The sequence below is a fragment of the Platalea leucorodia genome (assembly GCF_965183815.1).
Source record: "Platalea leucorodia genome assembly, chromosome: 2".
Taxonomy (NCBI): domain Eukaryota; kingdom Metazoa; phylum Chordata; class Aves; order Pelecaniformes; family Threskiornithidae; genus Platalea; species Platalea leucorodia.
Window position 1 is genome coordinate 8338604 of NC_138824.1, and position 26217 is coordinate 8364820.

Genomic DNA, 26217 nt, shown 5'->3' on the forward strand with positions numbered 1-26217 from the left:
GATGGTGACACCCATAAGCCGCTTGTGTTGAGTGATAATTTGTTTAGAAAGGTAACTTCAGTGTATGCCGCAGGTCCAAGAACCTGCTTTATCAGGAAAGAAGGGGCATATCAGATAAGAGGAGGGCAATGAGATGCAGCTTGCCAGTCTTCCTCCCACCAGTTCTCACAAAATTGCTGGTAGAAACAAGGCCAGGAGATGTTTCCTTCTGAACCTGCTGCGTCCATGGACACAGCCCCCTGTTATCGCAGGTCCTGGTCTGTTATCTTTGTAAGATTAATTTATGGCAAAACCATCATATTTGAAGTGAAGTGGCCGGTAATAGGGTATAATCATATCAGACGCTTGCTTGAGGCATTAATCAACTCTGCTAAACCAAGCTCTCCAAAGGCAGGAGCTGGTTTCTCTCCCCGCCTCGCTCTGCGAGTGCCCCCCAAGCCTGCCCCTCATCAGCCTCAACAGCCAAACCCTTCATGGGAATATTGAAATAGGAAAGCAGCCTTCTGTGCCAGGCTTCTTTTAAAGCTTGTAATGACATGAGAAATATCACGTTCAGTGTCTCACATGCTATAATTGACATTTTAAGTGCTCCTCAGAGCAAGAACAGGAGAATTTTCAAGCGATATTAAAATGGAAATCCTTTAATGTTGGTTGATAGCAGCAAACAGATGCACTGGTGCTAAATTAAAGCTAACTGACTTGGGTGTTCACAGGGCATATTCCATTAAATGAGCTGATATTAAATGAACTTGGTCACATGTATCAGGGAATCCGTTATGGAGGGGAGAGCAAGCACTAAGAGTTTCACATCTAAACCACTGTGCATACATACATACAACACCAAACTTTTCTTTATCCCTTATCAACTAATCTTTCTCTTGTTTTGGAAGTCAAATTAATTCCTTTTCTAAAATCTTTTATCAATGCAGGTAATAAGATTGATTTAGCTGATAAGAGGGAAGTCTCCCAGCAAAGAGCTGCAGAGTTTTCGGAAGCGCAGGACATGTACTATCTGGAAACTTCAGCGAAAGAATCGGATAACGTGGAAAAACTCTTCCTGGACTTGGCCTGCCGGTTGATCAGCGAGGCACGACAGAACACCCTTGTGAACAATGTCTCATCCCCCTTACCAGGAGAGGGGAAAAGTATCAGCTACTTGACTTGCTGTAATTTTAATTAAAGAGCTGGCATGTGATTTCCCCTTCTGCCATGGGCCAAGAGGATTTCTTTTTGCTGGGATCTCTCTCCTTGGAGGGAATTCCTGCCACTTTGACTCATCTGACTTACCCTGAGTCAGGTTGCAGACCTGGAAGCGTGGCAGGCTGACTGCTCCAGCTGCATGGCAACGTAGCAGTATATAACACGGTTTAAATTCCATTTTTCTTGCAGTCTCTGGAGCAAGTTAGGAAAAGGAGAGTTGCACAAATGCTTCGTGTAATGCAGAACGTGAGCTATTGTGTTTCCTTCCATGGGAGACTAGAGAAGCCTCTCTCGAAGAAGATATTGAAGAGATCAAAATCTCTTTTACAGAACAATGTGTTTCATCCTTTTTAAAATCAAAAAAAATAAGAAAAAAAACCAATAATGAACACTGACCCTGGACTACACTGGCAATCTGCCGGGCTGCCAGCGAGTGAGCTCTTAAGACATGTATATAGCGTCTACCCGTGCGTCTTCATGGATAACTCTGGTGTTTGAAACAGTGTTATGTCTCTCATCTACTGGCACTTTCATGAACATGGAATTGAAAAAAAGTTACATATATCAACATTTTCAAGATTTAAGAAGACATGGATACAGCTCAGTTGCTCCCTTTGGTGCTAGCAGTTCAGCAAATATTCCATAGACCAAATGTAGTCTTACTACATTACTGTCCTCTGAATGTGTAACTTAGACTCGTTAGGGAAAAACACTAATTAGCACTGTTCATTAAAAAAAAAAAAAAATCTCGTTACCTCTTTTTCTAGGCCTGAACATAGTGGGAAAGGACTGTGCTGCTTTGATATCCAACATAGGATGAAAAAATGTTCCAGAAATAAAATAAAAAAAAAAATTAACTGTCCCTCCTCTAATTAGTAATGTCCTAATGTAAAAAATTAGCTCTGGGAACCATGATTGGTGGAGTTGGAAAAAGCACACCAGACATGACCAAAATCTTGTGCGTGCATGGATTGTGTCTAAGGGTTCAAAGAGAGCACGGTTTGAAGTGGCAGTCTGCAATACGTCTGGCTTAAAAATAAAGCTTGTAGATACAGTTCTTGTTGAAAGGCAGGCGTACAATTCTGTAGAGGTTTTTTTTTTATGCTAAGTGGAAATAGCAGTGGGTTGCAAGTGGTATCATTCTGTCTGACCCATCCAGCACTCACCTTGTGGAACTGCTCTCCAAGATGCTCTTGAAGGTATCTTCTTGGCATCTAGTCTCTCTGCTAAGAGTAGCTTTCAGGTTCAGGGCTGTAGAGTCACTTCATTTACTTGATGCTTTGTTAATCTCAGACTCCAGTGTATGTGTAACTGTTTAGGCAATTTCTTTCTACAAAACCCCCAAAGCAGAAGCACTATGGAGTTTGCGATGTTGTTATACCTCTTGTGCCATATGCAAATAATGCATTGCAAATTTACACGTTGACGTTAAAGCAAAATTGGAAGATAGTGAATGCGCACATGAAAAATGATTTTTAGATGTTTGAGTTCAGTTTAGCTTATCTGGATAAATCTCGCCTGGCAATTACATGGCTGTGATATGCTGTAATTTAGAGTTAATCAGTTTAATATTATTTGGCATTTCCTGAAGATTATAACAGAGCTTTTGTATTGACATAAAAAGCTGCCAGTAAGTACTTCTTGAAAAGAATAACAATAAAAAAAAAAAGGCATTTAAAAATGCTTTTTCACATTTTACTGGAAATACTTCTTTGGGCTGTGTCATGTTGTGCCTTTGACCTGTAATGGGGAGCTGACTCTGTCAGAGAGAGGGGGGATCGGTGTGTCATATCACCATTTTTAATATTTTCTTGCTATTTTTTAGGTCACTTTCTTCTTTGATGACTAATGGTCATATGACTAGTTGTGGTACAAGGCTAGTTTGTCATTTAGGTAACACTTTGCTAAGTGCTGCTCTAAGTGTGAGATGTTGGGGAACATGTCATCTGCTGTGCTGGCCTGTACTGGTCCTTTTCAGTCTCTGCTCATGCTGTAATCCAGAGGATTTAGAAACGTGTGGGACTTGGTGGTTTCTGCTGTGCTGGACCATGTGGTACAGCCTGTGCTGTGAAGAGCAATGCCTGTCTTGAGCATTCCCCAGATTGTCAAATGCAGCCTCATTTGAGCTTGTGAAGACCACCCAACTCCGAGCCAGCTGGTTCTGCACAGCTTTTAGGTAGCTGTTTAGAGCAAGGCTCAGGGTGTTACATGTAAGGTAACACTCAAGTTAAAAATCAATACTACGTGTATTTAATTGGTAAAAGCTCTTACTCTCCAGATGCTGGATTTGTCAGCATGTAATTGATAACAAATCAGGCAGGGCTGTTTGAGTTAATCAAGGAGGAAGGAGACTGCCCACTAAAACACCCGTGGGCTCCTCAGCCTGATTTCCAAGAGCATCAAAGCTGGGCAGGTACTTCTCGCTCCTGCTGAGCACCACTATAAATGCATTTTAAAGTGCTCCTTGCATCACTTCTGGAGGTTGAAGTCTTATGCATCACCATGATGGAACAAGCTGAACTGGTCAAATAGCAGAAACTAACTTTATTTTCTTGGATATTCACTTTGAGGTTTCTAGAAGGCTAAGTCTCTTTTTCCAGTGCTTTCCTAACCTGTAGGTGACTGTTGTGGAGAGACTAGCTGCCTACCAGCTTCCAAGCGTTGGTTCTTGTTACTGCTAGCAAATCTTCTCCTTGTAAGGACTCCATCTCCAGGCAGTGATGTGCTTTTGCAGTGGGGTGGAGTGCTGCAGTTGGGCTGATGTTACAGTGAAATATCAGACTTCTCCAGGACAAATGTGAAAGGATTCCTTTCAAAATTTATTCTGTGTAGACTTAAGAAGTTGAAAGGAAGCAATGGTGGTGTTTGCAACATTTTATAAGGTCCTAAGCCAAAGCTGTAGTCCGAAGCTCGCCTCTATTTCTGCCGTTAATAAACCCACTACCTGTTGAAGAAGTGATATTTTATTGTAGTAACTCCTCTGCAGGAGTTATTTTTGTACTCCTTTGAATATCTCTCTAGTGCACACAACCCACCTCTCCTTGTAGCACTGAGGGCTTATCTCTCTTCTACAGTCTGGTCCACTGCTGAAGGCTTCCCAACTAGAAGGGGAGCTTTATCAACTGCTAATGACAACTTAGTGCTCTGGCATAGTGATCAAAGTCTTGAAAAATAAAAGGAGATTACAAAAAAATACAAATCCCAATTATCTCTCCAACTATGGTCAACTCCTCGCTAGATGAGTGGATTTCTGAGAGAACTGTCAGTAAAAGCTTTGTGATGCTTGTTGGGTTGAGCATCCAAAAGCCATGCATAATTGATATCATGGGGCCAATTTTGACCAGGTATGTTCTCTACTATCAAGAGAGCAAGGCATTGCTTGTAGTGTGGTTGCTAGATTTTGATGTATTTGCAGGGTGATATACTCACAGCCATGGAGTAATCTTCTTAGTTCTGGGTAAATATTAATTTTTATAGTAGTCCCATAATGAGACCTTTTCTTGAAATTTTTTAGCACAATGAGTCGCTCCAATGTAGAAGCCAATATTGGATGGTCAACAGATGTTTGCTTTATCTAGCAGACCTGTTTGGAGAGATTAGTAAAAGCATCTCCTGAAAACAGGATGGTCTAAACTCTTTTCCAGTTCAGCCACTGGTTCAGTCAGGCTGACCTTGGGTAAGCCATCAAATGTTCTGTGCGTCAGGTCACTGTCTGTGAAGTACTCACTGGTATTTTGCGTTGGGTATTTGCACTGCAAGTTTGCTCGGACAAGCCATGACTCCCTTCTGTTCCTATTTGTGTTCCCCATGAGAGAGCAAGCACAAGGGGAAAAAATGCCCTTCAGGACAAAGAGTTATGATGGAAAAAGTGAAATTATGAACTCTATAAAGAAGGGCATGCTGGGTGCCTCTTCCTACCTCTAACACTGAAGTCCTGATTTGATCTACAGGTAAGTTGTTCGAGCATGCAGTCAAATACGTGCTTGTGCTGAATGCTAAATGGCTTTGTGATCATTATTTAATGAAAACCACACATGACAAATTGTCAGACAAGATACTTTGTTCTTTGCTGTAGAACGCATGAGACAGCCCTTAATATCTGTCAGCCTGCTCATGCTTGTTTGTCTTTTTGGAAATAGCTATATTGGTAACAGTTGGCTCCCGCTAGTCTAGGTTTCGTGGCTAATGGCTATTGAATTCCTTCAGTATCAGTAATAACAGCAGCAGACTGAGGTTGACACAGGAGACAGTGATTTGAAAAGAGGGAAAGTGGAAATTAGTGATGCAGAAGCATGGTGGGTGCACATACATGGGACAACAGGCTTTCCCGAGCTTTTGCTGACAAGGGATGCAATTAGTTCTAGTCAAACCCACGGGGTTTTGCCTTGTTTGTTATCCCTAAGGACTGCTGTTTGTTCAGCTGCTTTTTGACTTGTCTTCTCTTTTCAGTATGAAGAACTGTCTATAAATCAGGCTGAGACATTGAGCTGGCATGATTTCTGTAGTCAGAGACTGAATTCAGTTGGAAAATAGGTGAAATCCTCCAGCTGTTTAAATAGGCTGAGCAAACATGCAGGATATGCTGCCCTTGGGGGACCTGTGGTGCCATTGTGGTCGGATACGGCTGGAGACGCTATCACAGAACCCCTCTCCTGGCTGCGGGACAGAGGGAGTGCTGTAGCCCTTACAAAATCATTTGTGTGTGTGAAAAGATGACCATGTGGAGCAGAAAATGCAAAGGAAAGGGATGGTTCTACTCAAGATTTCCTCAATCCCATCCTCTTTTAAAAAAAAAGCATCTATGACTTAGATTTGGATTGTTCTGGATTTTAATAGGGAATGCTTTGAATTTGAGTCTCATCTGAGATTCTTCTGCATTTTGTTGCTTTCAATATCAAAGTACTCAATATCTTTATAAGTGTTGTTCCTACCAGCAAAGACCTTTTTGAGCTTATTCAGTTAGAAAAGGTGTTTCTAGAGGACACTTTGTGAATTCCTAGTGAGCAAGTATGGAAACTCTCAGCAATGTTGATGTACATAAGGGCTCAACAGAAAACCCACTGGAGCCAAAAGAAATACGCTAATCAATTCTAGTAGTGAAAGTCGAGTGAAAGATGTTATACCAAAATGTCTTCTTCCTTAGTTTTTTTTATAAACTTCGCTTATCTGAACAGATTGGCTCTTGAAGCCAACCTTTCTTTCCTTGTGTCAAGTCTGTCCGCTTGTTGCTGTGGGTAGTAATTGCTCTCGTTACTGTTCACAAACAGCGAAGGATCATCATTTTGAAGGACAGTCTTGTTTTCTTATGACGATGCGTGGTGGGGAGACACTCACGTGATTTCCTACAAGTGATTAGTGCATCCTAAGCAAAGCAGCCTCAACTGGAACCGGTCATGTCTTTGAAATGTGATCATCCACTCGAGCTGTAGTTAAATGTACCGTAAAGGTTACAGATCTCACATCTGCCTCAGTTCAGCATTTATCTTGGCTAGGAAAACAGACAACAGGGTAATCATGCTGACCGTGATGCAAGGCTCCCAAAGTAGCCTGCTGCGTTGCTCTGACTTACCTCGCTAATCACCACCTCGCTAAACTGACCCAAAGCCTCCTTTTGCTGTACTGTGCTATATCTAGCTGAGATAGATTGCCGGCTGTCATCACCCATGGATGCCATCACACCCTTTCCCCTCATGTGAATGAGCTGTAACTTAAACCAGAAGTAACAACCATGCCATGTGAGTTGAGAGTGGTTTTTGGTTGGTTGGTTGGGGTTTTTTTCCATGTGGGGCGCCACAGATCCAGGAAAAAAAAAAGCTCATCTCTAATGTTTGCCCCTCCAAATACAGTCAACTGGGAAACCGGGGAAAAATAACCCAGATATAGCAGAAACTGAGATAGCAATGAATGTAATATAGGCTGTAAATGCTGTCAGTGAAAAATTAGACTGATTTTAAGAGTATAACTAGGGTTAACATCTCAGCTTATATGTCTGGGTAAACAGGAGCTGGCTGTACTGTACTCAGAGGTTGTCTCTGTTTTCACATTAATAACTAGCTACCAGCACTTTCTGGATGTGATCACATTTGTTGAACCAATTATCCTTTTCCAGCAAGCTCAGAAGATAATTTTAGCTCCGGTTAGTGCTACAATTAAACTGAAGAAGCAGATGCCACCTTTGCATTTGCACCTTTGGTTTTTCTCCTACTGCTTATCTTGGGGTAAAGTTCCCAAGCACGTGCACGCTTGTGGGTGCACCGCAGCGGTGTCCCTGCCGAGCATCTTCTGGAGGCCAGCCCTGGTCCACAGGCACCCGACATGGCCAAAACCTGTCTCAGTCATGTTTTCAGCTGTGCATCGTTCCCTGGGGGAGAGGGGATGTTAAAAGTACTCTTATGCTTTCATGGGCAGTGATCAAGGGCTCTGGTGTGTCTGGTGTCAGATGAATGCAAACCTTGGAGCTTTTCAAAGCCTGATTCCTCAAGTACCTTTCATCCATGAATCTGCTTGTTCCAATACTGCTCATGCCTTGCAAGGTGTGCCGCTGGTAAGGGAGGCTGGTGTTACGGGAGCACTGTGAGAAGGGGAAACCAAAGCACTGTGGGGGTCTCAGACAGAAACGGGCCTGGTTGCATGAACCGCTGGATCTGAGTCCTGCTTTAGCTAGAACGAGGAGCATCCATGCTCTTCTCTGCCACCACTTCATCTTCTGTTCTCAGCCAGGGCATCCTGTAAGGAATGTTTCCCTTCTTATGGGACCAGTACAAGAGATTCAGATGTTAAGAATCGGTGGGGGTTTGGTGGAAGTGAGTAAATCACCAGGGAGCAGGTGGATGCCGCTCTCCATCCAGGGAGACTTATGGCCCTGTGGAGGAGGAGCGTCATTCTGAGCTGTCGCTCGGGTGGTGGCGTGAATATCTCCGAGGGTCTGGGTTGCATCATTGGCAGGAGCTTTAGTAAATGTAACGGCCGTGGTGTCCCCAGCAGCCAAGCCCTTACAGAGGGCGAGGCAGAGGAGAGGGGAATGCTGGTTTGACGTTTTAATGGAGTGAGAATAAAATGTTTGGTCTATGGCAGGGAGAGCTGCTGCGATTTCAGGCACTGCTATTGCCTCAGCTCTTGCAGACTGTTTGGAAGAAGCCTTACCGCTGGCCTCCACATACAGTCAGCACTGACAGGGGAAAACCCAACTTCTTAAGCCAATGTTTTGGGGGAGAAAAGGCCATCTAATGAGTATGGAGGAAGCCCAGAGCTTGTTGCTATGCTGGTTTGGAGTGACAAGTTTATCTCTGGATATTAGAGAAGTAGTTTAAAATGTGCCATGGTTTTTAGCATAATAAGATGCACTGCAGATATGTCACATCCATTTCATTCCCCACAGCTGTTTACAAAAGGAAAAAAAATAAACCCCCCTGAGATTGGAGCAGCTGCAGTCACTCAGCTGTCAATATGGGACAAGGCTCTTTCTGCTCCTCTTTTATTTCCACTTCACTCTGTTCTGCTGCACATATTTGGCTGTTCTGTGAATTTGCAGATCATGAGATTTTTTTTTTTTTTGAACTGCCTTTGATCTATACAGAAAGACTCACCCAGCTCTCATTTGAATTCATTAATACTTTCAGCAGGCATTTTAATTTTATGTTTACTGGCTTGTTTCCCTTTGTAATGTTATCTAACTGACAAGTTCGTCGTGCTCTGCATTACCTTTAGGTTTTTGAGTCTGAAACGTTTCCTCTTTCCTGAAAGCTATGATCATTTTTAGAGATGTTATAAAGGCATCTTCATTTCCTCAGAAGAAAACCTGAATTACTCTCAGCTTTGATTCCTAGCAAATCAATATTGAAGCACGTAATTTTTTTTACAGCATGAACAAAGTACGTTTTATACCATCAACTGTAGTTTGAATTGTAGTTTAAAAACCTGCTTAAGCACTAAAAGCAGCATTTTGTTTGCAAGTTCTATGCCAGGGAAGTCGCAGCATTAAAGGAATTTCCTGGGTTGGAGTTTTTCCCACAAAGTTCTGCTGTCTTTTCCCCAACAATTGTGAATTTAGCACAATGTACAGAATTTTAGCAAGAACCCCAATTCCTAACCACGTGGCCAGAAGGATGAGGAGAGGATGTGTTTCTTGTTGATCAAGCACAACCATTTCAGTGGAGAAAATGCACTGCAGTTGGTCGGACCGTTGCTCTCGAGTTGCTGGGGTAGTGCTGTCTTTGGGAAGGGTATAGGTGTTAGCAAATCGCCAAACTGTGAATCCTTGACTGTCAGAAGCATTTGGCTTGTCTGTCTGTTTGTTGTTTTTTTTTTTTAAGTTCCTGTTGTCAAGTGTGGTACAGTGGGGTTGAGAAAGGAATGTATTTTGGATGACCCGGATGATGAATGTATGATGCTTCATGTTTATTTGTAATGTCCTTTTTATACTTAGAAATTGCTTACATATGTAACTGTATGTAAATAAATGTTTAATCCTTTCCACATGGTGTTTAAAGTGTTTGATTTGTTTGCTTTTTTGATTTGAACTGCAAAGCAAAGTGGCCTTAAAAACATGTACAAGACAAACCGATTCACTTGACGTGATTTAATACCAGACCAACCACTGAATGGCTGCTGAGGATTTTCTGCTCGGGTTCAGCATACCAAGGCTCTCGCAGCACTGGGATATCACAGCAAGAGCAAAGGCAGAGCTGCTGTCCATGGGAGCACTGTCCCTTTGCACTAGAACAGAAGAAAAATTTTATTCAAACCCAGAGAATTCATAGCGATGTGTGAAATGCCGAAGAAATGCTGGCATCAGTCACTAGAGGGTGGTCTTTGACAGAGGCAGAATGTTCATTCGCCGTCGTTGCAAGCCTGTAGCTGGTTAAGCTCTTGTCCTGCCAGGATGCTTGGGTTGTGTTGGATGAAGGTGACATTTGGATGTTTTGGTTGAATTTATTCTTTGTCCAAGTGCTTTTTTTTTTTTTTTTTTTTTTTTTTTTGGATGCTCGTTCTTCTCTTCAGCCTTCAACTTGCTCTTTTCATGCTCACAGAAGACTCTTTCTTCCACTGGAGTTCCCCAATGACCTGTCTTTCTGGGGACCTAGAATCCTTTTGGACAAGATCTCCCATTTTAAGCCTTTAGTCTTTTGGTCGATACATAAAGTTTGTGCTCTGACTCATTCAGGGGATCAGGTTTCCTCCCCTGTGCTCTGCACCACATCAAGGATGACTTCTGCTAACACCTACACTGAGAAATGAGCTGTGAAGCTTGAAGACACCATGTGTCTTTTATTGCCTCTTCCACTGACCTTGAAGCTCCTTCCTTGGTAAATGCTGACATGAGGGCTGGACCGTCTGCTCCGCGTTCCCCAGGAAGCTGGCAATTTGAGTCGGAGATAAAACAGAGAGGTATTTGGAGAGGGAAAAGTCCCTGCGTGCTTCTAGGTAGGAACTGGGCAAAGGGAGGGGAAGAAAACATCCTTAAAGCTCAGACAGCTTGGGAACTGAGTATTTACTGAAAGAGAGGAGGGCTGGAGTGTGGTGCCTGTGGGGGTGATGGCTGGAGAAGCCGGACCAAGCTCCTCCTGGGGACAGGTAAGGGGCAGGTGAAGACTGGCAGCTCTTCCTTGCAAAAAGCGTGTAACCGGAGGGATGTGCAACCTTATTCTTGTTCAGCAGGTGTAGCAGTAAGGTCGCACAGAAGGCCTGCGCCAGGCTTTGCTGTGGGTAAAAGGACTGTAGGAGCACAAAGGTTCCCTGGAAAAAAGGAACAAACTGCCCAGGGAAAGAAATTCAAGACTGACAGACTACAGGAGCAAAACCAAGACAGCTTACTGCCTCTCCTCCATCTTCTCGTGTACAAAGTCTTCCTACCGAGCACTGGGGGAGCTCTGCCCAGAAGATGTCACCTTGCTGGCAGGGGCCTGTCACGTAGCAGTGCTTTTTGGTCTCACTCTGTGTGCAGTCCTCTCGCACAAAGCACAGGAGATCTGACTGCCCTGCATTAATTTCAATGGTATCATACAGACAGTCCCACCTAATTTAAAATCTAGTCTTGATTTATGGATTTCTATGCATAGGGAATCAACCACAAACCCAGTATGCATTTTCAGGAGTTTTATTACCTTCAGAATTAAACGTGCTGAGTTTTATTCTTTTTGTACAAGCTTATAATTATAATCACATCAGCTTGCACCAAAGCTATCACTTACTGTCATATGTGGATGAATTCTCCGCTGAATAAAATCGCTCATGCTGGACAAAACATCTTATGTCAAGACGCTGTCAGGTATGTGATGTAGAAGTTCTGGCAGTGTTCCCTTGCTAGCCGCATCGAGTCTCTGGTGCCTCGCTTGGATCCGGTCTAACCCCCGTGATAAAGTGGGTGTTTGTCCAGATCATCACAAGGGAGTGCTTAAAGAGCCAGTGATACCGCAGTCTTGTATCATGTGGGAGGCTGTAGTAGAAACAACTAATTTCAAGCTTTATTTGTTTGAGCACTGATGTCTTAAAACCCTTTCATTATTGCCTTCCCTGTGCTCAGTGATTTGGATATGAGTAATGTTGTCTTTCCCTTTATTTCTTCTACATAAGCTATCAATGCAGATATTTTTTTTTTTTTCCAGGCAGGCTGTATTTCTTACTCCTTTTCCACTTGCCCCTAACATAGATTCATCAAGCAGGATTTAATTTGCAATAAATAAGATCTTTTGAACAGGCATAGCAGTGGTAAACGCAGGCGCAAGCAGAGGCTGGTTCACTTGGGCTCGCCCCAGAGCCCTGCGCTATCCCAGCTGAAGCAGCCCTGGGCAGTTCTGGTGCTCTTCTTCGTTGCCAAGTGCAGGGCTAAAGCTCGGCTGGGCCAGTCATCAACGGCTCACAAAGGCTATAGGGCCGCTTCCATCACCGCCCGTCCCGCTGGCTGTGCCGGGAAGCCCTGCACAGGGATCTGTGCGTCGCTGACGGCACGGCATTGCCATATTCTGCAGCGGTGGTTTGGTTTGGGCGGGTGTTGCTGGCACAGCACCTAACAAGCGACTCCACTCACAGGTACGATGCTTGAAGTTACTTTGGTCATCAAGTTATGTTTAATCCTGCTTTTTCCCCCCTTTTTTTTGCTATAACTGGATGTTCCTTTTTCTTCTGTTTATGTCTAGGATCCAGGGGCTGCCGGGATCTAGGCTTGGACCTTGAAGAAACCTTGAGCCTTTTGCCACTGCCACCTACTGTTGCAGCATCCTTAAACACCAGGAGGAACTTCTGGGTTGTGCTTGAGTATCTTGCTGGGTAGGACAGCAAGGAGAGAAGATGGTTTGCTGGCTGAGGTCTTTCGGTGCTGCCCAGCACTAGGCTCCACGCTCTCTTAATGGTGGGCAAGGCTCTGAACCTCTCCCTCAATTTCCTCAACTGTAAGTAAGTAGTGAAAAAAGGAAAAAACCAACACTGACTGCTACGGAAAAACTTCTTTGTAAAGTGACTTTACCGTGCAGACTTGCTGCGTAGCCACGAGGACCTGCTTTCGTCCTTCAGCCTGCAGGAACGCCTGCAGCCTCGGCACAGCCGTGCCCTCAGCAGGAGAGGCCGTATCTCATTAATACCCTGCTCAGCTGCAGAAGCAGCCTGTTTGACTTCACATACTCCCTCCCAGCCCTCAGTGAGAAATGCCTTTGCTTGGAAGGTGCAGAACTTAGAGCGGAGACTGAGAAACCGAAAAGGTTTACCTATATATTCTGTAAGGCTGATCTGTGCTAAAAATAGTGGGTAAAGGGCAAGGTGGTGAGAGAGCATCTGCCCTCATACTTCCCCGGGTGTCCTGGAAATAAGGAGCAGGTAGGTATTTATTTCATAGAAGAGGCAGGAAGGCACACAAAGGTTACAGCTCACATTCCCAAGGTCTGCTTTTTGCAGCCATCCCAAACGCGGTGTCCCTTGGCTGTCCCGGGCAGGTCCCGCGTACCAGGCTGGTCTGTGCACGCCCACCGTCAGGGCCAGTGAGCGCGAGGTCAGCGGAGCCTTCCAGGCTCACACAAGAAGCCCTTCCAGCCCCGGCTCCAACGGTGACTAGCCACAGACAGTAAATAAAACACACAGGAACAAGCTGAGCACAAAACGATACGCTCCCACAATACTCTTCTAACTTCAGCAACTTCTGCCTCTCGAATTTCCTAAGGCAGAGGTGGCGTCTTTATAACCTGAAAGTAAAGCGCTTTCGTTATCAGTATTGATACAATTTGGTCCTTGCATGCAGAGACACAAAACTCTTCTGAACCAACACGGAGCCTGGGCTTTATTTAGCAGGTGCGTTAGAAATGAAGTGAGGCCTCAAACGTGGAAACGCAGCGATGGCTGCCTTGTAGCGGGGAATGAACCAAGCCAAGTCTCCTTGTCACCAGTCACAATGTAAATGGTGCATTCCCATTCCGTGCCTCCAAAAAAATCACAGTGGATAATTTTAGGCCTGCTTCTGTAAGTCAGCATTTTCAGACCGATGGGATCCTCATCAGGACCCGACCTACAAGCTTGCAGCAGCAGCAGCTCCATCATTTCTCTATTCAATGAGCCTAAGTGCAGCTGTTCTGGGTGGGGGACATGGAAGATCCCAAAGCAAGGAAGAAGAAAGACACTGCCAGGAATCTGCCACTGGCAGTCTTGAACTTGAAACAGCCTCCAGGAAAACCAGGAGTTGCTACCAGCCTCTCAGGATGGTCCCCTCCACCCATCTCAAAAGCCACAGCATCCCAAGTGGGCTCAAATACAAGGCTCCCATACGGTATTTGAAATTCCTTGATGGAAACTTGGCCCTTCTCCACCAAGAGTCATCTGGAGAATCCAGAGTGGACGTGGACTCCAGTGCTGCTCTTGTGATGAAAAGACAACACTGAACGCTAAAACACTTCACCTACCCGCACCTGATAAAGTGAGATCTACTAAACACTCACACATTTACAAAAGCTTTTATTGCACGTCCCAGAGTTAATTTACAATAAAATAAAGTAACTGCAAATTCTCTTTTCCCCCATCTCTGTGGTACAAAGATCTGCAAATAAACATAACATCTTAGGAATACATATGCCAAGAGGTATATAAACAATTTAATTGTTTTTAAACAGCTCTTTTCTTCTATTGGCTCCTTCCCAAAAGTCTTAAAAATAATTAAAAAGAACACAGCATAGAAATATCTTTTTTTTTTTTAGTATTTTGGCTTATTGGAAAAAGGACTCCGTGCTTGGAAGAACAACTCAGGAGACCAGCCAGCTGCCCCTTCCAATATAGCCCCTGAGTAATTTGCACTTGAGAGGAGATTCTTGCCTTCTGAAGGGGAATAAGTTTCCAGGTTCGTATCGTTTAAAAACAAGGCCTTGGTGACACCTGCAGATACAGGAGTTGATAGAATCCTGGCTGCATCCCCAGGGTTTAATCTCGCACTCCTGAAGCCCACATCATTTTCACTGTTCTCTTTGCTGTCAGAAATAGGGTTCCTGCCAGCGTGCCTGCAGGTCGATTGTAAGTGAGTAGCCCAGCTAACTGTTTTTAAGTTTGAAGACGCAGCTGGTTTCACCCTTTTCTTTGCAGATGGAGGGATCCACTCCTCAAAGCTGGCAGGCAGTTGGCTGGTAAGGAACTGCTGCGAAACAGAGCTATTACTTACTTTGTTTTCCCCGTTACTTGGCCTTTCACGTTTTGCTAACCTGCCAGTAAGCTGCTGCAACAGAGTGTTTTGGAAGGAAGACCTGGATCGCTTGCATTTGGAATGGATTTTAGTGGGATTTTTAGGGGTGAAGATAGCGACAAAAGAGCTTCTTTCCCCAGCAGGCCACAGTTTCTGGAGAGGTTTTGTCATAGGAGTTGACTGCGAATAAGGAACAAAGTCCTGAGCGCTAACGGAATTGCATTCTGAATCACAAAAGGAGTACGTCACCGGGGTACTGTGCTTACTAAAGGCAGGAGGGGACCTGTGTAGGGATGAGCTTGGTTTTGAACTGTTACAGGGAACATCTCCAGGATATAGCACCAATTCAGGAGCTGTGACCTTTTCTGTCAAAGTGTCTTCCTGTATTAAAGAATTACATGATTTATTTAAGAATTCTACAGGTTTTGCTCCCTCTCTTGTACTTGCATCAAAGAGATCAGCAGAAGCATTGTAGCTGCCTTCAGGGAAGATATTGTTCCCCAGCGCCTCCCTCCTATTATCACCTTTGAAGGTATTTTCTGACAGTTCTGTCAATGGTTTTAATTCTCTTTTGTATATCCTTCTGGTATTGTTGGGAGTTGCTGGATCAGAGTCCCATGCCCCTGTGAACGTACAATCTGTTCTTTGACTTGGTGTAGAAGAATAATTTTCTTTATTTTCACAACCAGCTAAACAGCTATCATCATGTGCAGAATGCATGCAGGTAGCTGCCTCGCTCCTTTTTAAATGGGAGGTTTCTCCATGTTCAGCAGTACACTGCAGATGAATAAAAGACCAAGCTGACTTTGAAATGTCAATATTTGCTTCGTTGGACTGCACGTATCTGCTCGCGGAAACAGAAGGCTCTGATGTAACTGGCAAGGACTGTGACAGAATAGGTAGATGAGGGTTAGGTACAAAGCAAGATGCTCCACGTTCCTTGTCAGCTGTAGGTAAAACAGGAGAGGAAAACTCACATTGTGACACTTCATCACTCGGAGGATTTGCATTCGACTGGAGACAAGCAAACAGTATGTTCTCCCAACTATCATTCTCTGCTGGTGGCAAGAACCTCCCTGAGACGCTCGCTTCAGGCAAATCACCAGCTACTAGGGTTTGCCTGGGATACGATTTAAGATTTACACCCAACTTGCTACTTTCTGGAAGGGCCTGTTTGCCTGCATCAAGGCCGGGCGATGTTACACCACTCTTGCCGTTTTCTATTCTGGCTAAAAATTCATTTAGGCTTTCTGAGAATGGGAGCTCATCCCAAAGCACAGAGTCCGTCTGAGACACTCCAGCTACATTTAGGTGATTAGAAGCTGAGGCATCTCTCTTGTAAAAACCGGAGTTGTGGGATTTTTCTGGGTAAGAATAATTTCTACTATTAGTCTTTGGGTAAATGCTTTTTACCCCAGATTCCAAGGGATGTTGTAACAACCTGGAACTGTTTCCATGTGAACACTCGGTCTTTGAAGAGGACACTCTCTCTGATTTATCAGCTGCAGAGCTACTGTCAGTCCGACTGGGCTGTGAACTCAATTCATTACCTTCCTCTTTATCCCCTTCCTTCACAGAAGAGCTGCAAAACTGTGAATCCCAAAGAGTTTGATTGTTGAGGCTTACACCGCACGATTCTGCAGAGACAGTCCACCCCTCTTGTTCATGCTGTTCACTCACCAGCTTTCCCAGTTCCAGAGTGGGAAAGTCTTCCGCTGTTACCCAAGCAACAGATGAAGTCAGGCTGAGGGACTGCTGCCAGGGCCCTGAAAAACTTTCTCTGCCACTAGACTGAACAAAACAGGAGTTTCTGCTCAGGCTAGACAAGCTGCTGAGCTCACTGAGAGGTTCATCTATTGGAGCTGAAGATGCATCAGGTAAGTATGAGGTGTTATTACAGCTCCTGAATTTTGCCGACTGCAGGAGCCGATGGAAGTAGCTGATAACAGTAAAGCCAGTAACAGCAGCGTTTGGCAGGAAGATCTGGCAAGCTGTAAGGTTTTTTGTATTTCTATTAATTCTGGAACAGTTTCGCAAGATGCTGCTGGCAGCAGAACGCCCTCCATCTTCCCTTGCACAGCCCTGGGGGGGTAAGAAAAACAAACTTAGTGCAATGCTTTATTTTGTGATAAGAAAAAAAAAATTAACGCATGTCTTTTAAGTCAGGCTTAAATTTAGGTCTCCCTTTTTGTCAGGATCTGCAGGGAAGAGAATACAAAACAGTCTGTCACACAAAGCAGTAGTCCCTGGGAAATAAGCACTGGCAAGGGCTATAAAGGGCATCACAGCGAGAGGTTCTTTGCTTGTTGCAATTATGCAGAATTTTGGAGCTGGAAAAACAACCAAGAATTCTAAGAGAGGACTTCACAGAAAATTTCTTCCTCTCTTTAGGGCAATGGGTGCTTCCGGGCTTCCTCCAGTGCAGCTCTGTGCAAATGGCTAGCTGCCTAAGGCCAAGTTTTTTTTTTATCTAGGAGGCACTGGGCAGTACTTGAAGCAAATCGCTCTGGTACCAGATACGTGACTTGGCAGCTCAGCCAGCAAAGCCAGCATGATGTGTTCTATGCGCTACCTCTGTGAAAGGGAAATAAACTACAACCTTTATCTTCTCAGATTTATTTGGAGAGTAGTGTTTCAAAGGAGCTTCAGCTGCAATTCTTTATAGAACCTGCTTCTCTCTACACAGAAATTACAAGTAAAAAATGACATTAAAAGCAGAGGGAATTATCTAGTGTTTTGAGAAGTGGATAAACTCTTTTTCACCTCCCCCTCAAGGTCTGGCAATGCCAGAGGGGCCAAAAATCAAATATAGCTGTCTTCAAATTCAACAACCCTCCTACTCCCTGAGTCTATGCAAAGGTTGAGGCTGAAGGCTGTTAGCCAAGGACAATACTCTTCTAGGTAAGTGTTAAAAAGTATGTTATGTTGGTGCTGAGTTTTATCTAGGAGAGTGCAACTGTATGCGTGGCTGAACACAACTATACAGAAATGTCTACAGCCAAAGGCTGAACAAATGGTCTTTGTACGCGTGTTCAGTCCTTGTGTGTGCAGGAGCAGCCACAAGGCTGTTGATATGTAGGATTACTTATATTTGTAAAGGCATCAGACCTAGAGACCTGGTGAATAATTCCAGTTAAGTTAATCCATGAAGTCCTCCAACTTCCACTACTTAAGATGCTGTGCATTAGGAAATTCTCAGCTCAGATACAAACCTCACGGTACCTGTGGGAGAGGAAAAACACCTGCCAGGTAGGATTTAGTTCGCAGACTTCATAATATGAATGACTCACACCAGAACCACTTGAAGAGAACTTAGAAGACTGTTTCTATGGAAATATTACTAAGAACTAATATTTCAAAGTCTGTGAAACACATAAAAGAGACACAGATGCCTATGTTGAACAGCTGTACTTTATCAACATTTTTAAACACGCTCTTAAATCCAGAAATATCAAAATGCTGCAACGGGATGTGTTTCTCCTTACATTTCAGACACCGGGAGACTATGCAGCATGAGAAAGGTAGGGCAGTGCTTGAAAAGACAGTCTGTTTCTTGCTTGAACTGTACACGGGTTTTTTTACAGACTCCAAGCTGTTACTGATATGCACAGGAGCTGGCACTGCTCACGCTCTCTGAAAAGCAGCCCTGACAAGCTGTCAAGCTGACTACTGCCATTCAAGATGACTTTTGGATGTGACTCATTTAAAATAACACTGGAGTCTGGGGGAAGAGGAGCAGAATCCTTCCCATGTCCTAGCTTTAAATTTTCTCAAGTTCCCAAAAGATGTTGTACATGATGTTTTGATAACTCAGTCTATGCCCCCAACTGGCTACAAGCTAATGAAAAAACTCATTATGAGAGAGTAACGTGGACTAAAAGTTACCTTCACTCCAAATATAAATCTTTTTCCAATGAAACAGGTTTCCACTGCTTCAACTAATGCTCCTGGAGATGCATCTGTGTTTGTTTCTCCTGACAGCTGATTGAAGTCTTGAATACACCTTGAGTAAAAACATATAGAAGTATTGCACCAACAGAGGAAGACTTTCGTAGCATTTTAGCTGTAGTATAGGTAGGACACATGCTAAAGAGAAGATACTGTGGTAGCTTAAACCAAACATAGAATGAAAACAGGAAACCATGAACCTATACATTCAATTGTTTAGTTCACTTAATTTGTTAGTGAAATAGGAGGAAACAAAACAACTCCTCTGAATAGGTTTAAAACACACACGACTTTCAGGTGTTCCCTGCGTGGCTGTGATTTTTGTATCAACACAATGGCTGTATAATGCGCTCAATGTGCTGCTATTGCTTACACATCCTTTCTGCCCGCACCTTTACAGCAACAACAGTTATCTGTATTAAGACATGCAAACAACTGTTTTTCACAGCTGACGGTAGTACAGCAGTCTAGTGCAGAATACCTGCCATGAGTATGTTATTAATGCTGCTGATATGGGATTTAAAGTGCTCACCTTTGACCCAGTGATAACACAAGTCATTGGAAAATAACAGAATTGAGAAACAAGCAGTGAGTGTATCCAAATACCCCATCCTAAGCAGTTTCACACATCAGGAACTCTGAAGCTTACAATGTGGTGGTCAGGCTCTGAGGACTAACAGGCCTTATTAGAAATCCCTCCTTGCTAAAGGAAAATCTGGTCATACTGAAGAAAAGTCATAAGGTGCACACCTTCTTTCTTTTTAAATCCAAACTGTTAAGAAAACCAAAACCCAAAGGCTCTATCTTTACCTTAAGATTCTTCTTCTACAATCTGGAAAAGCTAACTCACTTAGTAATCTGACATTAGACAAAGGAAATTCAATCATCTCAAATAAGGGAGGAAGGACACAAGGAAGAAGCCCAACCAACCAAACTGCGAAGCTCACTTAGCAGGTGGCAGCTGCCTTCAATAGACAAGTGGAGGATCTCTGCTACTATGTAGAAGGAATCCATCTCAAAATTTCAAGATTTCAGGAAGAAACCAAAACTTCAGCATTTTCTCAAGGTGATGGGTACCAAGGAAATGCTGGAAGGGAGCACTTTAGCAGCTTCTTCCCACGCATCTCCCCACCATCCAGGCTCATCTCAATATTTTTAGGCTGAAGAAAAAGCAGCAGCTATATAGTTAGAAACAATCCATTCCTTACCTCTGCAGATTTTCTGCGGTGACCCCAAAGAATGGATCCAAGCAACTTCCAAACACAGTAATGTCAAACAAATCATTAGTGTCGGCAATCTTTAGGGACAATCTATATCTGTAGCTCGCATCTTTAGCTTCACCTGTGCAGCCACATTTTAGACAGTTAAACCTGACAAAAGACAGTAAAAGGACAAAAAAGATTGAATACATTAACTTCTGTTAATCACTGCTGAGGTAAGAACTTATCTGCAGCTGCAAGTATTACTACTATAATGTCCCAAATATTCCATTACAAACTATGAGATACTTATTCTTTATTCCCTGAGGCATTCATCTTACCACAGGCTCAGCAAAGTGTCTGTATCATAACAGAATCCCTCTGGCTTCTTTTACTGGTTTATTAAATGCTAGCCTGTTGTAAAGCTGGAGAGAGACAGTGGGCTTTGAATGACCTGTTGGGGAGTAGTTTTGAATTCCCTGCACCCCCATTTTTCACGTTTCATTTGGGTTTGGGATTTTTCTTCCTGTAGATTTGGTATGATACCTAGATTTAAAAAATCATCGCAAACAGCACTGGTATCTTTTACTTCAGCATCTGAAACAACAGATACTCTTGCTTGACAAAGTCAGCTCCTTCCATTTAGTGCTGACATTCATGGATTTACTGTTCTTCTGCGCGTCACAGATTTCTCCTAATGGTGGGATTAAAAAGGAAAGCTCATATGTTTCTGGACACACAGCAAGTGGACGAGTCATACAGGACTACCTGATGCATTGCACATATAGAATGAGAAGAAATGGAAAAAAACCCCAGGATTTGATTTGGAGAGGCTTTCAGTCAATGCTTTCCAACTTAGTAACAGCACTGAAGAACTGGATGGACTGCAGGGGATGCACTTGGAAGCTATTAACACACATCATTTATTCTCCTAAACTGTCCTTCGATATTGCATGGCACTGAATGCAACAGAACTCTTGATCCATAATGATCTACAAGCTGCTACTGGAATACAAAGAGATCTAAATCGTGATAAGTAACATAAATACCTGAAATTAGCACTTATTTGTACAATGGCTGGATTTTCACCGATTTGTTTTAACTTGTGTTCAGCTCCCAGAGATTCCCAAGGTCTCTGACAGTTACAGTTAACAAACCCCAAAACAGGACCTACCTCCTAGAATCCAGTATCAGCCTAGAAAAGCATTTTTGACAGGCAGGGTAGGTGAAGCAGGAGTTCTGGATGGAAATTACAGAGGCAGCCAAGAGTCCTCTCACACTATTCATGTGCTCACAGCATCACCTGAAACAGGTAAGTCAAAACGGTTCAAAGGGTTCTCGTTTTATGAGATGTTAATACTAACTGCTTTTAGTTGGGTTGTTTGAACATTTTGAAAGGCAGCCCTAAGGAAATTATGATCTCTGTTTGAAAATGGTAGACCAATTAAGGCAACATCCATTATTACCCTTAATTAACCCTTTAAAAAGAAAAAAAATATGAAGATATGTAATAAGAAGCAAGCGTTCGTGATATTTGCACACCACTGCAATGATCACTGAAATGATTCTACACTTGTAATTCTGCAAACACCTTCAATATCAATGACTTTGAAAGGAGAGGATGCCCAGAAAATCTCAAAAGGGCTCTCAATAGCCACTATATTCATGCCCTTTGAGCCAAAGGGACAGCTCTACAGCATTTACCATTGATTTCAACAACGAGGCCGTATGGATCTGACAAATAAATGATGAACTAAATCTTTAAATAAATAGGAATTAATTTATTTTTATTCATTATTACTTTCCTGCAGAATTATCTTGCCTTTATTATCGCTATACTGTCCAAAATATCACGTTTTAAGAAACTTCCCCTATTTTAGAAAGTTAACTTTTTTTTTCTCAGCAGATGCTAGAAACATGTGGACAAAAATACCCTAAAGTGCCTCAAATCATAGAGTTCCAACTTAAATGACCAAAATGTTCTCTACAGCTGAATTAAAGGACACCTTAAAAATCCTTCCTTTGCAAAAGCACTTTTATCACAGTAATAGCTAAACACACATCTCTCTTCAATGTAAGCTGCAGAATAAACTCAGAATAGGAAGTCAATTTCACATCTTCATCCTATAACTCCCTCAGGGAGGCAAAAAGCCAAAGAGATAAAGGAGACTCAAATACGGCTTTTACATGTTAAAAAACATTCAATAATCAACAATGACATTTTGTTCATATTTTGCCACAAAAAAAAAAATCTCAACTTACAAGCCCTTAGGGGCACTGTGCTCAGCATTCTGATACAAACAAGATCTGTAAAATGAGTACTAGAAAAATGTGAGGGACTACACTCATTACTCTGAGTAGTTCAGAGAAGGGGAAAAAAAACCCAAACAAACAAACCAAAACCCAAACAGATATCCCAATACTCCCTATGGCAGAAAGGCCAGGAAAACAGAGGCAGGAAAAGGTAAAAGCTTTACTGGGGGGCCAACCAAAATGAAAAAAAGTCTCTCTTCAGAACACATATTAACAGAGACTCATTTGACCTAATATATTAAGTGGTGCATGCCTTCAATTCTTGCCAAACCAGAACTATTTTGTTTTAGTTACCGTATAAGATATCAGTAAAGAGTACATGAAAAACATACCAATATATAGAAAAGAAGTATTAAAATTAAGTCTGATTTTGTTATTGCCCAAGAAGGTGGACTTGCAGAAACCAGCAGGTGCCTCACATTCCAACTGGTTTTCAACTCAGAACTATATAAACAAAGCATACTGTTATCTGCACTTTCTAAATAAATAAAAAAAAAAAACCAACAACAAAAACCCAAAAAAACACAGCCCAGAAAACGCAGTGAAACTTCAAGTATTCCACTGAAATATGGGAAATAAAGCATAGCATGTACGTATTCAAACAGGTTCTGGTAAGAGCTCCCTTTAGAGCAAACAGATGCAAGAGCTACATCTCTATTTCTCTCTGGTAGAAACACAGTAATTATTATCGGGATATAAGTTTAAAAAGGACAATACAAATAGATCTGTTTTACTTTATTTTTTTTAAATAAGCAAAACAAACCTCTGGACTCACATATCCAACACGGGAACCACGCGGCACTCCAGGTGCTCCCACCGCCAGCCTCCATAGAGCGTTGCCTTTCAACAGCCCTGAAGTCTCACCGAGATTTCCGTCGGCGCCTGGTGCCCTCTAGCGAGCTCATGGCCTTAAATTCTCCCTGAGGAAAAAACCAAAACACACAAGAGCTGTAAGAGGCCTCACGCTGCAATTTTTACCCCTTAACCAGCAGCCTCCTCCCACGCCAGCCCGAGACGCCCCCGGAGGCCGACAGCGAGCAGCCCGGCCGCGGGCACAGCACAAGGATGCTGAAGGCCGGACGGAGCCGCTTGGCTTCACCCCACCCCCGCCACTCGTCCTGGGCGACTCAAGCTTCGCTCAGCACCCAGGAAACGCTTCGGCTACTGAAGTATCGCCGTTCCTACCTGTCTGCCTCCCCGAACAAATCGAGTCTCCGCCTCCCGGCCGCAGGGACCGCGCTGAAGGGAAAGGGTGAAGCGCTGTCACCCGGGCAAAGGAACGGGCGGCTGGCGGCGCCGCCTCCCCTCGGTGCCCTCAGGCCCGCACGGGAGGGAAGCGCCGAAAGGCGGTTACCGGGGCCGTGCCCCCCTCTCCTCAGCGCCGGCCCCGGGGAAGGGCCGCCCGCGGCCCGGCTGCACCGCCCGGCCCCGGCCCTGAGGAGAGCCCGGCAGCCGGAAGTGCGGGTTGCTGAGGGCCGTTGCTGGGGGCGGGGACGAGGCGGCGCTCACCCAATCGTGACGCAGCCCGGAGGCAGGGCAGCCCCACTTCACCCAATAAAAAAGCGAAGATGCCAGCCTCGTTCTTACACGGCACCTAGCGACGAGGGGGGCGGATCACGTGCTCCAAGCAACCAATGGCGCGGCGCCGCCCCCTCCGCTGGGTCCTGCCGCCCGCCGCTCCGCGCGGGGCCGGCCCGGGGCTGCCCGCGGGCGGGGAGAGCGGGGCCGCTATAAAGCGCTGGGGCGGCGGGCGGCCCCCGCTCCTCCCGGCCATGCTGCGGCTCCTCCTGTTTCTCCCGCTCCTCGCTGCGCCCGGCGCCCTGCCCGCGCCCCGCCGCCGCCGGGGGGCCGCGCCGCCAAGCGCCCCCTACCTCACGCGCTACCTCAGGCAGCAGGTAGGAGCCCGCCGCCGGCCGGGCGAGCGGCCCCCGCCTTCCCTCGCACCCCGCCCGGGCAGCTCCCCTTCGTAAAGAGGCCGCTTCGAGGGCGGCGGTCGCCGCTCACCTCCGGGCGCTCCTGAGGGGTGCCGGGCCGGGGGGGAGCTGCTGCGGCCCGGCGTGACGGGACACCGGCCCGGGGTGGGTCCTCGCAGGTGCTGCCGGTGCAGTTTCTGCCCCTGAGAGATTTTCCCTCAGCGCAGCCGCGGGCAGGGAGTTTCCGTGGGGATTCAGGGAGCATTTTGGTCTCTCAGATGCCTCACTCAGCCGCAGACTGGACAGTACTGTATTTCTGCGGATTTCTAGATGGTGCAATGCTCGTTCCCTTCGGCAAAATGTTCTAGGTCTTGAATAATCCAGTTAAGTTGCAACTATTTAAAGTGACAAGTAGTCTGCTCTGTTATATCTATGCACCATATCCTAGCACCTAAGTCTGTGTTCCAAAGCATACTGCACAGCACGTTGGCAGAGGCGGCCAGGGGCCTCAGTTGTACCCTGACTGCGAATAGTGGTTGTGGGGTTTTTTTTGTTTGCTTTAAATATGGAATAGGTTTCTCTTACTAATCTGGGCTTTGTTTTCCTGTCTGCGCTGACAATTCTCCTCAGAATTTGTTGGCAAAATCCATAGCATGTGGACAGAATAGAGGGCTACAAGTGCTGGTGTGGCCCCTTACAGAAAGCTTCAAACCCTGCTTGTTTATAGGTTTTCACAAAAACAGTCCACAGTTCCTTTGTATGTGTCGGGGAACGTCTGCATCTTCACCTGTGCTGTACCTGATCTTTGCTGGGGAGGTAATGGCTTCTCTTACTGGGAGGTGTAGTAAGGGGAGAGGACACTTTCCTAGTATTCTCTTGGTTTGGTTAGACTTAGGCTTGTAGCCTGCATCTGAATTTCATGCCCTGGTCTACATAGGGAGTGGTGGGAAGGAGAAGGTGTTTAATTCACAGGCGTCTCGGATGATACAGGGATTGAACATCTCCTGTTTCAGCTTTGTAGAAGGTGAACTTATGATGGAATGAGCAAAATGGGAAGATTACACTTTCAGAGAGAACAGACATGAAGAAAACAGATAACCCTTATAAGATTATCCTGAATAGCTACGGAATAATTTTAGAGTCAAGGTCCCTGTCATTAGGGGTGTGAGAGGTGGGCTGGGAACAGTTTTAGTGACAAATCCATACATTGAGAGTATATTCTTCTGCAGACTGTGTTACTGGTGTGGGAGCACTCCTCTTCTAGTGGTCTCTCTGCATAGATCCTGTGTCTTGAAAGCATCTGTCTACTGCTTTTCAGTTGCTTGGGTAGTGATTTGAGATTTGGGTTCCTCCATTAACTCTTCTAATAGCCCTGGAGCATATTTTGATAACATACTGCAGATACCTTCGGCAGCGTGCGGTCCATGTTGGCCGGGATATTGATCCTGCGGTAGTGTTGTAACTCTAAGCGTGACACCTAATTGCTCTGGCGCATCTGTTGTTGCACATTGCTGTCATAGTATCAGCAATACTAATTCTGTGCTGTGGTCTGAACCACCCTTTGTCACTATGCTGTTACACCTCTGACCTCATCACCTCTCTAGGTTGTGGTATCACCTGGTTATTCTCCTCAGCTATCGGCAGAGACAGCAGCGTGCCCTCTGGTTGCCAGCAAGGCAGCCGTGTACCTGAGATCTGTGGATTTTGGGAGGCAGAGAGATGTTGAGAGAAGGGTGGGAAGAGTCCCCGTGACATCCTGTTGTAAAGATGATGCCACATCTTGCTCCCTTCAGTCTCTTCCACGTTCTCTTTCCTTACTTCAAGCAAAATCATAGTGGCTGAGAGGGGCTGCTGTGGGAAAGAGGGGTCCTATTCACAGGCCTTGAAATCCTTGCTTTCCTTGTCCGAAGACTTACTAGTATTGCTGAATATGGTGGGAGATGTGTGTATATTCATGTATTTTTTGGTATTCATCAAAGATTTGAATGCTGCTGCC

At 44.6% G+C, this 26217-nt stretch overlaps 3 protein-coding genes across 8 annotated transcripts in view; 2 read left to right on the top strand and 1 right to left on the bottom strand.

Annotated features, from left to right (window-relative positions):
* RAB30 (RAB30, member RAS oncogene family) overlaps positions 1-2866 on the top strand; it is a 46654-nt gene extending 43788 nt beyond the window's left edge. For both annotated transcript variants that reach the window (XM_082304007.1, XM_082304008.1), the window contains exon 5: positions 930-2866. In XM_082304007.1, coding sequence (XP_082160133.1) covers positions 930-1180 — 251 coding nt within the window. In that variant the 3' untranslated portion in view covers positions 1181-2866. The remainder of the gene's footprint in view (positions 1-929) is intronic.
* Positions 2867-13484: 10618 nt separating this feature from the next.
* Positions 13485-23757, bottom strand: DDIAS (DNA damage induced apoptosis suppressor). 4 transcript variants are annotated; one of them, XM_082303709.1, is made up of 7 exons: positions 23494-23757; positions 23084-23228; positions 21170-21298; positions 20005-20166; positions 18734-18851; positions 16399-16930; positions 13485-15795 (listed from the first exon to the last, which is right to left on the bottom strand). In XM_082303709.1, exons 3-7 carry the CDS (start codon positions 21280-21282, stop codon positions 14369-14371), a joined length of 2352 nt encoding a protein of 783 aa, XP_082159835.1. In that variant the 5' UTR covers positions 21283-21298; positions 23084-23228; positions 23494-23757; the 3' UTR covers positions 13485-14368. The 4 variants fall into 4 exon arrangements, with proteins under 4 accessions (XP_082159835.1, XP_082159833.1, XP_082159834.1 ...); XM_082303710.1 differs by having other exon boundaries at positions 15453-15795; positions 16529-16930; XM_082303707.1 differs by having other exon boundaries at positions 13487-16930.
* Positions 23758-24082: 325 nt separating this feature from the next.
* The window catches only part of PRCP (prolylcarboxypeptidase), a 36071-nt gene continuing 33936 nt past the window's right edge, over positions 24083-26217 (top strand). The window contains exon 1 of one of the 2 annotated variants that reach the window (XM_082304300.1): positions 24083-24203. The gene's annotated coding sequence lies outside the window, so the exon portion shown is untranslated. The remainder of the gene's footprint in view (positions 24204-26217) is intronic. The other variant, XM_082304302.1, reaches the window with a different exon arrangement.

Coding starts and splice junctions, on each gene's coding strand:
- DDIAS (XM_082303707.1), bottom strand. CDS start 21,282: ATGAATAGTGTGAGAGGACTCTTGGCTGCCTCTGTAATTTCCATCCAG. Junction 18,852..20,004: donor ACCGCAGAAAATCTGCAGAG/GTAAGGAATGGA, acceptor TTTTTACTCAAG/GTGTATTCAAGACTTCAATC. Junction 16,931..18,733: donor GATTTATATTTGGAGTGAAG/GTAACTTTTAGT, acceptor TTACCCCCCCAG/GGCTGTGCAAGGGAAGATGG.